The sequence below is a fragment of the Cydia fagiglandana genome, chromosome 10, assembly GCF_963556715.1.
Source record: "Cydia fagiglandana chromosome 10, ilCydFagi1.1, whole genome shotgun sequence".
NCBI lineage: Eukaryota > Metazoa > Arthropoda > Insecta > Lepidoptera > Tortricidae > Cydia > Cydia fagiglandana.
In genome coordinates, this window is record NC_085941.1 from 15,895,511 (window position 1) to 15,913,667 (window position 18,157).

General features: G+C 35.0%; 1 protein-coding gene across 1 annotated transcript; it reads right to left on the reverse strand.

The window, feature by feature from the left end:
• Positions 1-1,505: 1,505 nt before the first annotated feature.
• LOC134667957 (organic cation transporter protein-like) lies at positions 1,506-12,904 on the reverse strand. The gene is made up of 7 exons (XM_063525390.1): positions 12,211-12,904; positions 9,383-9,578; positions 5,214-5,314; positions 4,269-4,420; positions 3,057-3,683; positions 2,147-2,328; positions 1,506-1,700 (listed from the first exon to the last, which is right to left on the reverse strand). Exons 1-7 carry the CDS (start codon positions 12,381-12,383, stop codon positions 1,542-1,544), a joined length of 1,590 nt encoding a protein of 529 aa, XP_063381460.1. The 5' UTR covers positions 12,384-12,904; the 3' UTR covers positions 1,506-1,541.
• Positions 12,905-18,157: the final 5,253 nt, after the last annotated feature.

Sequence of the window (18,157 nt, forward strand, 5' to 3'; positions counted from 1 at the left end):
CTTTCAACATAACTTTAGAAAGTGTATCTGTAACTACTTTTATTTCGCTTGTAACTGTGGTGGGCAAAGATACGTTGAATGGGCAATGATATATATATATAGTGTTTTTCGCTAGGAATCGAGCAATTTAAAAGCGATTTGCTCTTTTGTTTGAAATAAGCGATTCCGTCGTAAAACGCATATAAATTCCAATAGAAACCTGACCCCTCGCAATTATATTGGACAAACAAATCACGATTAAGGAGCCGAGTTCACTTTCATCTCATTAATGGTCCTACGCATTTAATTAAAATTCACCCCAGTCTCACTCGTTATTAGCACATTCCAGCAAAATGCACTTTTGTCTCGAAATATGATTCGTTATATTAAAATTGTTTTTATTCGAATTCGGGGCGTGAACTAGGGTCGTATTGTTGATATAGTCAATAGTCACCATAAATATTGATAGAAGTATATAATTAAATTAAAGTATAAGTATTTTAAAATAGAGAATATATTTATTAGTAATTCAATGTAATCATTGAAATAAAATACGTTGGTTTTGCACGTGTTAGCGCGTGGGTACGTATGTACTAATTTGCGAGCTACCGAGATAATCAGTTTTCTATTTAATTTTTTTTCCATATTTTGTATTTTATTCAATTTTACATATTATGTATGTATGTATAAAACTTCTATTTAAATTGAAATCAAAAAATCTAATTCGATTTACTATTACTTTATGTAACGTTTAGTTATAAGGCCATGTTACCAACTAGTTTAAGTTCTGAATTAGCGACATATAATCATGCCCACCTCACCTTTATAATATTGATTAGTGTTTTATACTCAATAACAAGATGTTTTCATTGTCAATGCTATGAATTCTAGTTATTTACCGGTTTGAGCTATATCTGGTTACATAAAAGAATGCGACCAGATTGTAAATTTGCGTTTTTCCTTGAACCCATATGCAATTTCAAGCGTGGTTTTCCACATTATAATTCAAGAATTCATGTGGGCTGGAGGCTGGTAATTATACCTAGGTACATTATAGATCATAGATGTAAGCCAACTGTTTTTAATTTTTTCCTGAGTATTTAGGTCATGCACACGTAGAAAAGCAAAAGTTGTAGGTATGTTCAGAGGGTCTACGGCAAAAATCGAAATTTCGTGACGACGACGTGGTCCGTGGTAGCCTCTCGGTTACTCGAATGTTCAGGATACTGGAGCCTAACTTTATCATAATTTAAATAAAAACTTAAATAATAGTGTAAATCTTCTCGAGGCAGAGGTGTAGGGTTGGAGCCCGTGTAGCGTGGTGTAGAGTTATTTGACGTTCTTAAGCGCATTGTAATATGCCTACTTGAATAATAAACTATCTTAATAGTGTCTGGTTGAGACTTATATCACCTAAAAGGTCCAGACGTGAATTCACGCTTTATTGATATCGTGGACATTATACCTACACCTACAAAAAAGACAAATAAAATCTAAATCAGTGTATAACCATTGAAACAAAATAGTATTGATCATGACCATTTATTTTATAGTATTTTCTTCTAAAGTTTGGTAGTAAGTTTTGATTTGTAAGCCTCTACTTCTGCCACAGTATCGAACAAGGGCAATGTTTTCGTCTCGGGAGTGAATGTTAATAATAGAGCAGCCATCATGGCCGTCGAAGCAAAAAGTATCGATGGTAGAGCCGGTAGCTCCGACACCTGAAAGCAAATGAATTTATCTTATTCTTATTTAATGCTGCGTGTTCTGTAATTTTTTGTATAATACTTAAATCAATGAAAACGGGTCAATTTATACCGAGATTTTCGTATAAACGGGTCCGTTTTTATTGTTTTTGTGAAGGCATTGGGGTGAATGCGAAGGCGGGGTAATTCCGAAACTGGCAAAGATACTATACTAGAAACAGTTCATACTTTAGCAACACTTAAGCCGCTGCAACGCTTAAATGGCATCTTGCGGACTGTTGCTACAGTAGAAAGTGCTTCTAGTTTTTTACCCATTTACCCCCATTCACCCTAAAAGTCTTTCTTAAGTTATTACCGTTTTTACCCCCAATTTTGTCGCCATTGAAGTCGTAAAAACATTCGCGGAGGCTCTGTAGGTAGATATTTAAAAAAGGAAGGTGGTAGATAAAATCTTTTCTCACCAATAACGGAGCAAGCGGTGACAACATACTGCCGATCCTCGCAAGCGTGTTGCAAAAACCAAACAAGGATCCTCTTACGCTAGTAGGAAACAATTCTAAACTGTAAGTGTATACTCCAGTAAAACAGAGGGCGGTTCCTAATTTTCCCAGAAGAAACAGTAGGAGTTTTAGCCATGGAATTGCTGAAACAAACGAAGGTATACTATAATTTTGGTAAATGTCGTTCGCATGCCATTTGTGAACCGCTCGTGTACTGTACGCACGCGCGATCCGTTCGTATGTGGTGGTATTAGCTAGATCTGGAAGCGTGTTCTGATTGAATAGGTTTTGAATTTGATCTGGACTTGTTACGGATACGATCTGTCAGTGTTAATAGTGACGTTTTATGGTAGAAAAAATGTCACTATTGACACGGAAAAATCGTATCCGTGACAAATCCAGATCAAGTTAATAATCCCAAATATAATTTCAACAAACAGATAATAGAAATTGCAGTTAATAATCTGTTATTACAATCAGAATACACCCCCTGAAAGCGTCAATCGGAAGATGCATTTAGTATAGCAAATTGTGAGGTTAAGCTGATAGAGTTAAGAGTTCTAGGGCTCTCTCTTGGCAAAACACATGTCATATGGCGGACATACAATTTTACTTTTATGCACATCAAAAAGTTCAATTAGGAATATCATTGTCCTTATATTCGGTCTCTTTATTAATAAATACGTTCTGTTGGTTTATCCATTTAAACAATTGCATTAAAACGACGTGCGTCGTGCCTACAGCTCTGGGGCTTTCAGGTGCAATATCTCTTGGAGGAACGGGCCCCAATTTGAAAATCTAAATGTAAGATATCTTCACATTCTGTATAATTTACCTAACCTCTAAAATAAAGTACAATAATTATACTTACACTCTGGAGCAAATGCCTGCGCCAGTATAAATGCAGCACAGGCAAAATACCCGGCTTGTAATGAAATTCTTCTACCATATTTGGAAAAGGTGAAATATGCCAACAGATCTCCAGGAAAAGATGTCAACGAAGTCAGTGCAAAATTCAAATATTTGTCCCCAGGCAATGATATTGCTTGTACAGCCAACCCGTAGTATACAAAGCTTGAAGTAAAAAAACAAAAAGAAATAACCGATAGACGTATCATTATTTCTTTAGAATTGATAATATCATGTACAGTCTCTTTTTCCTTTTGAGAAGCGACGTTAAACTTTAATCTTAATTCATCTTCCTTTATATTGTCTATTTCATCATTCGTTAGTTTTATTTTATTTATCCTAGCAATTATTTTAAACGTTTTTCTTGCATCATTAGTTTTTCCTCGTAGTAGTTGCCATCTTGTGCTCTCTTTCAGAACAATTGTGTATACGACGAATATGATCACAGGGGCGTATACGGCAATAATCAGAGATTTCCAATGTTGAAGGCCCATCGCTATGAACGCGAATGCTACTTCGCCTACGTATATGGCGTAGGAAAAGATAACACCAGCTGAGACTCTTTTAGTTTCGCCGCCGACTTCAATCACTGGAAATAAAACGTTGATATAAAATTAAAATACATGGCCACCGAAGTGATCCTTCCGACATAAGTAAGTCGGATTTTGGATAATTATGGTTACATAAGTCTCACGCTAGCCCGTGCCACAGAATAAATAATAGTACTAGGTACAGAAGACTCACTCTCTAACAAAACGTGTCTGTTACGATCAGCACAGATATGGCCGCTAGGTGGCGACAGCACCACGCGCGGCTTATGGCTTTCCCCAAAATTGGGGTGCGAACGGATGTACTTTTAGCTACATGTAGCAAAGCGACTAAATCGCGGAGTGAGCCACGCCTGCCCGTGCGGATTTTTCATAGGTACATTCTTCGCCGGTCTTTGGTTTTTTACGAGGGTTCTCACCCAGCACACATCGACCCGGCAAAAGTACCGATTTTTTTATGTGCTGCGGATCTATAAGATTACTTCAAATATGAGCATATGTAGGTACTTTTGAGAGGCGTGGTGTAGTTTAAAAATGGTTATATTTCTAAGAACTGATATCAAAGATAACAATTGCATGTTTACAGTAAGGTCATTAAGAATTAGCGATAGGCCGAGTAAACTTACTCCAAACAATAGCCACAGTGTAAAGGCCGGATGCGATGAATGACTCCAAGAATTCTATAGCCAGATAAGCGTAGAAGTTTGTCACGAAGATTTTAAATACTCCGACCGCTCCCCCTACTGCGCATATTATTATAGTTGGTTTCCTTCCAAATCTGAAATTCATCCGAGGTAAAGTCGCACCAAACAAAGTCTGCAGCGGATTTGATAGACCACGCAGTGTAAGTATTATATACGTCATAATTTCATAGAAGTTTGACGTTTAAAATGACACATGCACTGCGTGGGCTATCAAAATCGCTGCAGACTTTTAACGGTCTGACTATATTTTTACGATTATAGATGTTTTTGATATTTTTTGTTTGTTTTTTAGTTCAAAGAATCTGCTTAGATAATTTTAGCAATATGGTCAAAAATAAATGTAAATTAAATGTTAGTAATGTTACCAAATATGTAATACTTTTGGTGCCAAGCACCTTCATTTACTTTACTCCTTTGTAATAACGCGAAAAGTGTAAACATAGCTTTGACGTCGACTGTCCACGTTATCAAACACTAACATGAGCAAATAATTAAAACATAGATTGTACTCCTCAAACGGTGACACTTTTGTTCAACAACTTTTATGAACTATTTAGACTCCCTATTTTTCATACAAAATAAATATTATCTTCAATGATCACCACGCCATATCATTGTGATTGACGTTGCTTGTCAAGCCTTAAACATAACAAAATTCGCAATACATTGCATCTTTGAATAACATCTAAAGTGTATTAAAAATCAAAGTAAAAGCTATTTTCAAAAGTCGCTGAACAAATGTTGATCAGTATGAGGAGTACAACCTACAGTTAAATTTTTTGCTCATATTACAGGCCACACCCGGTATAACAACCCCGTATACGCGTAGGTATTTGACCAATAAAATAAGATGAGAAAGCGAGTTACCTGTCTGCTATCCAACCCATCAATATCATTGAGAACAACATTCCGATGTTGTGGATGCTGCCTATAAACGAAGCCTTCCATGATTGGCATCCAATGTCCAGCTAGAAGGTAAAATAGTGTTAGACTCCGTCTAAGTTGCACCAATTAGAACAGAACAAAGTGAGGCAATATCATTATAAAGATAATATTTTTATAGTTTGTACTGGTAACCACGGTAACTCCAGGTTTAACAGGTTAACCCCGGGTTAGTGGAATGGTGCAAGAGTACGAAACGCAAGCGATGAATACCTACTACGCAAATACGCATGCGGCATGGTTCGACCTTTAGATAATGATGTATTCAATGCATGAATGGATTACGTGCATAATAATAATGATTAAAGTGTAGGTAGGGGAAGCTGTTGTACCTCGGACAGTTTTTATTAATGATTTATAGAAAAAAAAAAACTAAAGGCTGCAGTATTATTGTTTATGCGAATATGCACACTATCTAATTTAAAGATTGGGTTATTTATTTTGATGGGATACGTTGACGAAAAAAAGGGAAAAGTGTCCAAGGAACAACACCCCTCATGTACCTTGGTCATTTCCCGTTGTACTTCGGACATGATAATTTTAATTACGTGTAATGTTTTGACGATAGTGACATTAAACCAATATATAGGTAGGATAGGTTCGTTAGGTTGCTTTAGATGCCCGAAGGGCAAACTGCACAGAAATAGGAGCCCCGCGTAGCGGGGCTCCGTCGACTCAGGGAACGAGTCAAAGATTTTCACGTTACACGATATGCTAGGAATTTCACGATATGCCTGACCTTACGATCGGCCGCCGACATCTATAAATGTGAGTTAATATGTGTTTAAAACACGAAAGTTTAAAATATTATATTCAATAGATTTTTGTAGTACAATTATCTTAGAAAAATATACTTAGCAATGGTCATTATTTATTTTTGCCTAAATTATTTTAGGGATTCTTTCTAAGATCGATTACTTGGTAACTTACACCGCAGATAACTTATAATTAGGAATGCGGCAAATATTAAAAAAATAAAATTACACTAATAGCAAGTACGGGCAATTTAGCACTTTCAATTGAGATTAGGCTGAAATGATCCGACCATCGAATAGCTAACTAATTAACTTAACTTTAACCTATTATAAAAAGTTTTATTATTTATAGGAAAAATATGAAATAATCATCCTGACTTTTGATAACATAACTTTTTTTTTCTTGAGTTACCGGCCGCTCTCTAGTTTAGTTGATAGCTTGTTTTTATACTTAATAATAACGTTTAAAATAATATAAATTAAATATTTCAATAGTGGAAATATTGCCATTTGTCCGAGGTAAAACTAGGTCCAAGGTACAACAGTTTCCCTATCTATTATAATAATTATAACAACAATTATCTAGTCGCCACGATTATAGGACGTGACTTAGATATGATCATCACGTCTAGGATATACCTACCACCATTATCATCTTGATTTTATAAGAAGTTACAATAATAGATTTTTTTGTTAATGCGTATATAAATGACGATAGATATTGTGTACTGTTTACTAGGGATGTACCGACTAGTCGCCGACTAGTCGGAAAAGCCGACTATCCGGCCTCATCTGTAGTCGGCGATTAGTCGGCGACTAGTCGGCAAAAATGGCCGATTAGTCGGCACTTTATAAGTGACAGAAAAACAGGGCAAAAATAAATAAACAGCAAATATTTACCATAGCTTTTCACATATTTTACCCAAATTCCTATTTAGGCTTCGTACGAAAACTTTTTTTCGAATTATTTACCGTGAGATCGCTTTCTTGTCTTGTTGTCCGCTTGTGGTATAAAATATAGCCTTAGAATTATTTTATTTTTCCCTAATTACCTAATATACTTAATTAGGATGAATAGCGCGACGAAAGGTGAAAAACGATTGTTTTTTTAAGTACATCTTAACCGAACTTAGGCGAAATTAGTGATCTGGCCGACTAACCGACTAGTCGGCCGACTAATCGGCCATCCGAGCGCCGATTAGTCGGCTAGTCGGCTAGTCGGCTAGTCGGCCAAATCAATAGTCGGTACATCACTACTGTTTACACATGGAAGTATTTAGTCTCGATGATCATGTCACGTACCTAAATGATAGGTACACCTTTTTTCTTAAAGTGCTTTTGTATTGTAGGAAGATTTATGCGTGCATTATGCGTTGTCCGACACGCACTTGGCCGGTTTTAAACGGTACTCAAAAAAGTTGATAGAGCTAGCCAAATTTTATTGACAGATATTTCGTTGTTGTATCACCAATTGTCTATGAATTAAAAAAAAAGCTAAAAGTCAGTTGTCAATTTTATGTCATTCATTCAAATTGTTTGCGGTTTACAAGGGGTTTATCTTAAATAATATGAATAACGTCTACACTGAGTGAGATTCGCAAACTATTATTTAATCTCGTAAATAATTACGACAATGTGCGAAGTCGACGTGTAGCGTTGTATAACGAAAAACTGCAATGTTTACAACTTCTAAACAAATGTAAAGAAATCAGGAGGTTGGGGCTCTATAAATATTTTGATACTTAGCATTTAGCATTTTGGCGTAGTAATTATGTATTTTGTTTGGTGATGGATTAATATTACGGTATTATCGAGCTAGGTCTTATTTACACTACATTTCATTTTTCGCCTTGTTACAGTGGTATATGGTGAGAAAGTGTTAACATATGTGTTTATCGTTGCCTGTACTTTACATAGAGGTAGAAATTATGTGAGCTGACTTTGAGTGCTCGTCAACGTATATTTAACTTATATCCTTAGGTGTACGTGTGCACAGAAAATCAAAAATATATATCTAGCATCAAAACTATAATTCCTACTACACAAAGTGTGACCAGCCCAAGATTTTTTGAATTTCCCGCCAAACATTTGTGTAATATTTCAGTAGCCAGACTCTATAAGTACAATAATTTTATTTTATTATATAAGAGTTACAAGAACCCGTCGCCCCCTTAAAAGTTATACCACAGAATAAATAATAGTACTACTTACCTAGTTATGCTATTTAATAACCGGAGTCGCCTTTAAGAGCTTACCCCTCTGCCGAAAACCTTGCACAACTGTGCAAACTTTTGTAGTATGGACTGACGTTTATCTGGCATGGCTATTTGTACTTTATGTACAAATCATGTACATAACACAAATATTTGACAAGGACATTTGAAATCATTTGACGTGCCCCCCGCAAAAATCGGCAGTCTGTTGTACAGAAAATGACAGTAATGGCGTCTCCAGTTACTAAATACTCGAAGGCTTAAAATAACATGAAACCTATTCTAAACATTAAAGTAGGTGATATATGTATATTATTTATGGTTGGTATTAGTTATTGTTGCTAAAAATTGTAATACAAAGAAAATGAGAGAGTAGATTTTTTGTATGAGTAACTTCTGGTGCGTGTTTCTAATGTTCATACGTGGGAAATGGGCGTTCTCCTGTCAATCTCCTTGATAAAATGAGTGGCGGATTGAATGCTCTAATCGCGACAGTAATACGACAATGAGGATAACACAATTTAGCAAGGAAATAAGTAAAGTGATGAGTAGGTAATGAGCTCAGGAAATATGACTGACAACAAATACACGGTGGCTAAAAAATTACTGCATTCCCGTTATCAGGGAGATTTTGAGATCATATTGAGCAACTTATAGTATGGGATCAAACAAACCCGAAATCGCGAAAAAAAATTTACCCTCCCATAGAAAATGAACTGGCAAAAATGTATGAAACAGCCAAACTTTTTTTCGCGATTTCGGGGTTGATCCCATCCCATAGTAAACGTTGCTCAGTATAATCCCAAAACTTCTCTCTGGCCAAAGGGAATGCAGTTATTTTTTTAGCCACCCTGCATAATAATGCGAGCGTCATTATTGTTGTAGGTGGCAAAATTTACTATTTTTGCATGTGCTCAGCTGACAACTACCTTACAGCGTCCATTGGCGGATTTGCAGTCTTTGCCGCTCTAGGCCCCAGGCCCTGTAGTTAGTCCTAGCCGCCCCCTTCCTCAGCAGCCGTCATATAGACTGCCGCCTCTAATATCTTGCCGCCCTAGACCCGGGCCTACTGGGTCTTAAATCAAATCCGCCACTGCTTGGGTCTACATCAATCTTTATTAATTACCTCAACAACAGCTGAATTCCTATGCTCATAAATCCAGTCATCACATTCTCTGAATTCAACAGCAATCTGGTTTTCGCATGTCGCCTCGTCTGTTAGGTTGAATATTGGTCTGGTACACTTGGAGTCGTATCCGCTGGGCCACCATGGGGGCGTCGACGCTGTGGCGTTCGAACCGTCACATTCGGGGACACGGCATCTGAAAAAAGATATGCATGGAGGCTAAAAAAATAGCTGCATTCCCGTTGCCAGGAAGAGGTTTTGGGATTATACTGAGCAAGTTTACTATGGGATCAACCCCGAAATCGCGAAAAAGGGGTAATTCTTTTTCGCGATTTCGGGGTTGAAAATGGACCAGCCAAAATGTATGAAACGGCTAAATTTTTTTTTATGATTTCGGTGTTGGTCCCATAGTAAAAGTTGCTCGGTATATATATTTGTATAAAAAATACACAATTAAAATGTATCACAAATCACAAACCAATATTAATCTAAAAATTAAATGAATTCTTGACAAGGTGTTAGAGTCCATCTAAGCTAACTTTACACTAACTCAAATATACCTAACACAGTGACGGAGATAAATTGTCATTAATCATCATTAATTTCCACACTTCCACATTTGTCATGACAATTTCCACACTTTGTCATTGCGCATACCATGCAGGATTAGCTTGGTCCGCCTCAAGAACTGAACCTGAAGAACTTTTTTGAGCATTTGTTGGCTATTTTCGTAATATATATGACTCAAAATTCGGCCACTGAATACTCGGAATTTGGCCGAATATGGCCGAATATTTGGTATTCAGCCAACTACTCGTGTCATCTCGCATCTCTAATAATTACTACCTAGCGTATGTCTAACTGATGGGAAAAAGGTATACGAGAGGGTTTTAAGGTACAGGTCTATGGGGATATTGGGGATTGGGGACTGTACGCACACTGTTGAATATGTTTCCGCACGATGTTTTTCTTTCACCAGACAACAACTAGACATTTTACTACCTACAAGTAAGTCATTTCTGGGATAACTTATTGGTACGGTTTACTGCTGGGCTCGCTTATTGATACGCGTACGTGTTTTAATTTAGTGTAGGATCCATTATCTTATTAGGTACAGTCAGCATCAATATAGTAGAAGTAGCAGATGAAAGGTATATGCCATCCTGAAATGCTTTTCAAAACATGAATATATATATTTCTACAGTTTGCGTTACGTTATGTTACACTTTACGTACCTATAAATATATATCTCTTTTTCTTAACGTATAACAAGATTAGTGTATTGGCTTTATAGTAGTTACTTATACTAGATTATGCTAAATATGTTATCCAGCTAATAAACAACATTAAAAAATCGAATAAATCGCAAACTGACGTGAACATAATCTAAGAAACTGGCCAAAAATAGCGTTTTATGCGTCTGCGAAAACCCGTATAAGTGTCTACGTTTACGATAATGATAAATATTATCATGGTCGTTAAAATTATCAATAAAGTGACAATGATCTTGACCGTAACGCAACCCATTACCCCGGAAGACGTTAGATGAAGGTGAATTGGTGTGTGACGTGTTTAAATGATGAATACAAATTATAAACTATGTTATAAATGGTTCACCCATCCATTTCGTATTCGTAGTGCGTGTCATTTTATTTGTTCTGCCTCTAATTGAAGACACCATTTATAGTTTTAGAATCTAAAACCGTGAAGTGATATGTCAGCTCGCGAAGCCCTTGAGAAAACTCAGCGAAACCCTTCGGCGCCGTCGGGTTAAAACAGGGTTTTAATTTTAGCAGTAGATGTACTCGATGTAGATAGGTATTTGTATTATTATCTCGTGTACTATCGTAGCGTCTATTGCGTACACTCATAAGCTTATGTTGATGAAAGTTTTGGTTGATTTGGTCTAAATCACAAATATTAGATTTTTACCGACTTCCGTAGAATACAATCTGTGTGTGCGTGTGTGTGTGAATAAGAGGTCTGTTGTTGTTCCTCTTCGTTACTGCTACAAATTGTACAAAAATCAAAACGGGAAATATAACATTCGTCATTAGTACAAAGGCGAAGTTATACCTTGGGATCTCTTCCAGTTAAATTTTAGCGGTCATACTGTTTATGCATTTTATCATTGGGTCACTTGTTTATGCTGTGTTGTGCATTTGCGATTAGGCTATTTTTTTCTGATACCAAACCAAAACCAAAACGTCTACAATTTAAGAATCCCCTGTGGTCAACGAACGAAAGGATGCATGCGATGAAATGTCAAAAGAGGATAAACTGGACTGACCAGATCAAACGTACAATCCGTAGGTGCCGATATGATGGCTGGCTTTTATCATTTTATCGCGTCACTCTAGCAACCTGACAAAGCTTGTAACAAAGTGACAGCCACGAAGACAGGTGGTAAAAGTACGACCATCTTAGGCCCTTAGAATAATTTGACTAGTTTTAATTTTATTTATTCTGCGTCTAAATTCTTCTCCCATCGTTTAAAATCAGGTGATTGAAGGTATCCCAAAATTCCCAAACGAATCTTTTGTTTAGCTATTCAAAGGATAGCTGTTGTTTGGTCGACGTGTGCTTCAGCGGAGAAAGCTCTTGAAATATTTTCGTCGGCCGCTACCGATTTACCGATTTTGGTACAAGATAACATTAATTTTATATCTTTAAATATTTACATACGCTGATAAACACAATCCCCGGGAGCTGTATGGATGCAAATATGCCCGTAACACTTGCCGCATCACCACGATTAATCGCATAAATTTCAAATTGATATGCTGACTTAAAATTTTGTAAATAATCTATTTGATTTTTTTTCTTACCTGTAGTTGATATTTTCCGCAACAAATATATAATTCACATTCATCATGGACACCATTACCAACGGCAAACAAATCAAAAAATACTGTACAGTCTGAAATGTTCCGAAATCACACAATCTTCTGAACACATCCTCATTTGATTTCTCATCTTTGGAAAATACTTTAATATTCATATTAAATTTAAATTAGATTATATTTCTCGCTCTATTTATTGTTTATAATAAATTGTTTTCCTTTTTAAATTTTTAACACACTATTAAATAATATATTTCCTTATTGAGATCACCAAACGACTCAAATGCTTGTACGATACTAATTTTCAACGCGAATCTCGAAACATCGCCGCTATATCAATTGGCATCAATAAGTTTACATCCTAAGGCGTCGTAGTAAATGAACAATATGTATACCAGACCGCTATATGAGTAACATAGGTATATGTAATTTTATCGCATGCACATGAATACAGTAAAAATTTGATTAAATCGGTTAAAAATGTTATGTAACTGCATTTTATAGTTCGCCCTTTGATCTGATCATACAAGTTTTTGCTATGTTTCACACTTTTAAAACTTGGCATTTAAGGGGCCTATACAGATCGCCTGCAGTCTCTAGTCTGCCGTCCTAGGCCAATAACGTTCACGCACAACCGATTATTGCCTGCTGCCACTAGTGCCACATCCACCTCTGCGACTACAGACTAGCAGTTGAGAGTCGTCAGTTCAAAGTGTCAGTTTTCCGCCGTACGGCCGCCCGCCGGTAACGGTCTGATACCACCGATCCGACCGGTCTGATGGTTCGTTTTTTTTGCATTAGAAAGAACCCCACAGAAGCAAGCGTGCAGTTTTTATCAGGCTCTTTAATTGTTAATAATTAAGGTAAGTACCCCTATTAACGAGGGGGTTAAGCAAGTTTCCCATAAACCGGCGGTGTATGGACGAAGACATAGTTTTTTATGTTAGTTTGTTAATTAAAGTTTATATTATTTTAATTTCTGGCCTTGTTTTAGAAAATTTTTAAGGAAAAAATAATTATCAAAACCAAAATGTCGAAATCGCCTATTACCGTGGTAATGGACCACTGTTACCCAAATACCGCGGATGTGGGTCCCTTTTTACGAGGATAGATAACTCGTTGCATTTTTAGTTCCATAATTATGATAAATATTATTTATTTCACAATAATGGATTAAATATGGTATATTCAATACCTACGCTTTTCATATTATAAGACTTATTTAATTTATAAATTTAAAATAGAAATAGTTGGTTCCTTTAACGCTAAAAACATCGTGGGGTATCCTTTACGAGCAAGGGTGATGCTGTCGAAATTCTTGTTTAATTTATTACCTATCTACGTTAAATAAATAGGTACTTAATTATTTCAACCGGATCTGGAGGGCAAATTGCTCCAAAACGTTCAGGCTATCACAATTATATTCTACACAATACATATACAAGATCTGTGTAAGTTAATGTTAATGTTGTATGTTTGTGTTGTGTGTCTATTTTATATATTTAACATAAAATATATTTTTCTACTCAAGCACTTCTACTCGTATTTGTCGATTAAATGACTGCCAGTGATATCTAAACCCGCTACACTTGAAGCGCGGTGCGTAGGGGGCCGTGTCCTTTGTCTATACCTACTCTATATGATCACAAATATCACAATAGCCAAGAGTTGTATTAAAAAAAAATCTATTTTCTAGCCAAAGATCTAAAAACCAATATTTAGTTTGACTTTATGTATCATTTTATGTTTGCTGCCTTATAAAATATATTGTGTGCAACGGTACAACATTAGGTCTGAAAATTCTCGGGCCTGTCTTCGGCCCTTGAATTTTAAGAACCCTTTTATTATGTACCTGGTATACAAAAGAGTATCAAAAGTATTAGGTATTTTAAGAACCTATTAATTTCGAAGCCATGAAAGTTTTGGGTGGGTCTGTATTAGGTTCTCATACAGCTTATTACCGAGTGATGTCTTTTCTAACCATCGTTAAACGGTTCAATTCAAATAATTTTAAAACTCATTTACGACTAATCAAAATAAATAGTAATCTTGTATTTTTTTAATACTATCAATATGGGTGATTGCAAATATTACAAAACAATGGTTAAAATAAACTTTATAACCATACTTCTGTTTTTATATCAATACTTGAACGAGTTTCTCATATAAGGGTTTCTAAGAAAACGTGTGAGAAGGTATCTAAAATTGTAATCAAAATTAAGAGTTCTTGCATAGATTTCATACCACGTTAATAGCTCTTTAGTTTTATAGGTGGTTAAATAATTCAATAACATCAAAAGTCAAGGAAATGTGTATTTATATATGAATATAAGATCGCTCGAATCTAAAATACCGGTTCCGTTATTACCGAGGTATACCTCGAAATTAGGTGTCACACAAAGAAAATGGAACCTAACACCGAGGTTTTTAATTTCCTATTTTTTCCCTATTGGCGAGCAAATATCGCAAATAAAGTATTTGGGAATCATAAAGATAATAACTAAGAATCAATCTTAAGTCTTAGTCTTTCCATAATATTTGCCATTATTACGCTAATCACTAAATAAAATATGCGTTTACTTACTTGAGGTGTTGCGTGTTAGTATGGAGCAACCAAATCTTGCGCTCTTGATATGCTAGTTTACATTTTTCGACTTGTTTGTGTGATGTTTTCGTAGTAGTGTTATACTTATTCGACAGTCAAAAGATAAGGCTTTATTTCTGTGTTCTTAGATTCAAAGAAAGTTAATAAGCTTTCTTATTAAACGCTATTTTGTACATACCGCGGTAATGAATGCCAATTTTAATGGGGTCGTTAATAGGGGTACTTACCTTATAAGACTTATTTAATTTATAAATTTAAAATAGAAATAGTTGGTTCCTTTAACGCTAAAAACATCGTGGGGTACCCTTTACGAGCAAGGGTGATGCTGTCGAAGTTCTTGTTTAATTTATTACCTATCTACGTTAAATAAATAGGTACCTACTTAATTATTTCAACCGGTCGTGGAGGGCAAATTGCGCCAAAACGTTCAGGCTATCACAATTATATTCTACACAATACATATACAAGATCTGTGTAAGTTAATGTTAATGTTGTATGTTTGTGTTGTGTGTCTATTTTATATATTTAACATAAATAAAATATATTTTTCTACTCCAGCACTTCTATTTGTCGATTAAATGACTGCCAGTGTTAAAAAAAATCTATTTTCTAGGCTAAGATCTAAAAACCAATATTTAGTTTGACTTTATATATCATTTTATGTTTGCTGCCTTATAAAAAATATTGTGTGCAACGGTACAACATTAGGTCTGAAAATTCTCGGGCCTGTCTTCGGCCCTTGAATTTTAAGAACCCTTTTATTATGTACCTGGTATACAAAAGAGTATCAAAAGTATTAGGTATTTTAAGAACCTATTAATTTCGAAGCCATGAAAGTTTTGGGTGGGTCTGTATTAGGTTCTCATACAGCTTATTACCGAGTGATGTCTTTTCTAACCATCGTTAAACGGTTCAATTCAAATAATTTTAAAACTCATTTACGACTGATCAAAATAAATAGTAATCTTGTATTTTTTTAATACTATCAATATGGATGATTGTAAATATTACAAAACAATGGTTAAAATAAACTTTATAACCATACTTCTGTTTTTATATCAATACTTGAACGAGATTCTCGTATAAGGGTTTCTAAGAAAACGTGTGAGAAGGTGTCTAAAATTGTAATCAAAATTAAGAGTTCTTGCATAGATTTCATACCACGTTAATAGCTCTTTAGTTTTATAGGTGGTTAAATAATTCAATAACATCAAAAGTCAAGGAAATGTGCATTTATATATGAATATAAGATCGCTCGAATCTAAAATACCGTTTCCGTTATTACCGAGGTATACCTCGAAATTAGGTCTCACACAAAGAAAATGGAACCTAACACCGAGGTTTTTAATTTCCTATTTTTTTCCCTATTGGCGAGCAAATATCGCAAATAAAGTATTTGGGAATCATAAAGATAATAACTAAGAATCAATCTCAAGTCTTAGTCCTTCCATAATATTTACCATTATTACGCTAATCACTAAATAAAATACGCGTTTACTTACTTGAGGTGTTGCGTGTTAGTATGGAGCAACCAAATATTGCGCTCTTGATACGCTAGTTTACATTTTTCGACTTGTTTGTGTGATGTTTTCGTAGTAGTGTTATACTTATTCGACAGTCAAAAGATAAGGCTTTATTTCTGTGTTCTTAGATTCAAAGAAAGTTAATAAGCTTTCTTATTAAACGCTATTTTGTACATACCGCGGTAATGAATGCCAATTTTAATGGGGTCGTTAATAGGGGTACTTACCTTATAAGACTTATTTAATTTATAAATTTAAAATAGAAATAGTTGGTTCCTTTAACGCTAAAAACATCGTGGGGTACCCTTTACGAGCAAGGGTGATGCTGTCGAAGTTCTTGTTTAATTTATTACCTATCTACGTTAAATAAATAGGTACCTACTTAATTATTTCAACCGGTCGTGGAGGGCAAATTGCGCCAAAACGTTCAGGCTATCACAATTATATTCTACACAATACATATACAAGATCTGTGTAAGTTAATGTTAATGTTGTATGTTTGTGTTGTGTGTCTATTTTATATATTTAACATAAATAAAATATATTTTTCTACTCCAGCACTTCTATTTGTCGATTAAATGACTGCCAGTGTTAAAAAAAATCTATTTTCTAGGCTAAGATCTAAAAACCAATATTTAGTTTGACTTTATATATCATTTTATGTTTGCTGCCTTATAAAAAATATTGTGTGCAACGGTACAACATTAGGTCTGAAAATTCTCGGGCCTGTCTTCGGCCCTTGAATTTTAAGAACCCTTTTATTATGTACCTGGTATACAAAAGAGTATCAAAAGTATTAGGTATTTTAAGAACCTATTAATTTCGAAGCCATGAAAGTTTTGGGTGGGTCTGTATTAGGTTCTCATACAGCTTATTACCGAGTGATGTCTTTTCTAACCATCGTTAAACGGTTCAATTCAAATAATTTTAAAACTCATTTACGACTGATCAAAATAAATAGTAATCTTGTATTTTTTTAATACTATCAATATGGATGATTGTAAATATTACAAAACAATGGTTAAAATAAACTTTATAACCATACTTCTGTTTTTATATCAATACTTGAACGAGATTCTCGTATAAGGGTTTCTAAGAAAACGTGTGAGAAGGTGTCTAAAATTGTAATCAAAATTAAGAGTTCTTGCATAGATTTCATACCACGTTAATAGCTCTTTAGTTTTATAGGTGGTTAAATAATTCAATAACATCAAAAGTCAAGGAAATGTGCATTTATATATGAATATAAGATCGCTCGAATCTAAAATACCGTTTCCGTTATTACCGAGGTATACCTCGAAATTAGGTCTCACACAAAGAAAATGGAACCTAACACCGAGGTTTTTAATTTCCTATTTTTTTCCCTATTGGCGAGCAAATATCGCAAATAAAGTATTTGGGAATCATAAAGATAATAACTAAGAATCAATCTCAAGTCTTAGTCCTTCCATAATATTTACCATTATTACGCTAATCACTAAATAAAATACGCGTTTACTTACTTGAGGTGTTGCGTGTTAGTATGGAGCAACCAAATATTGCGCTCTTGATACGCTAGTTTACATTTTTCGACTTGTTTGTGTGATGTTTTCGTAGTAGTGTTATACTTATTCGACAGTCAAAAGATAAGGCTTTATTTCTGTGTTCTTAGATTCAAAGAAAGTTAACAAGCTTCCTTATTAAACGCTATTTTGTACATACCGCGGTAATGAATGCCAATTTTAATGGGGTCGTTAATAGGGGTACTTACCTTATTGAATTATCTAATGTAGCATGGTCAATACATATAATTTACTTCAAATTA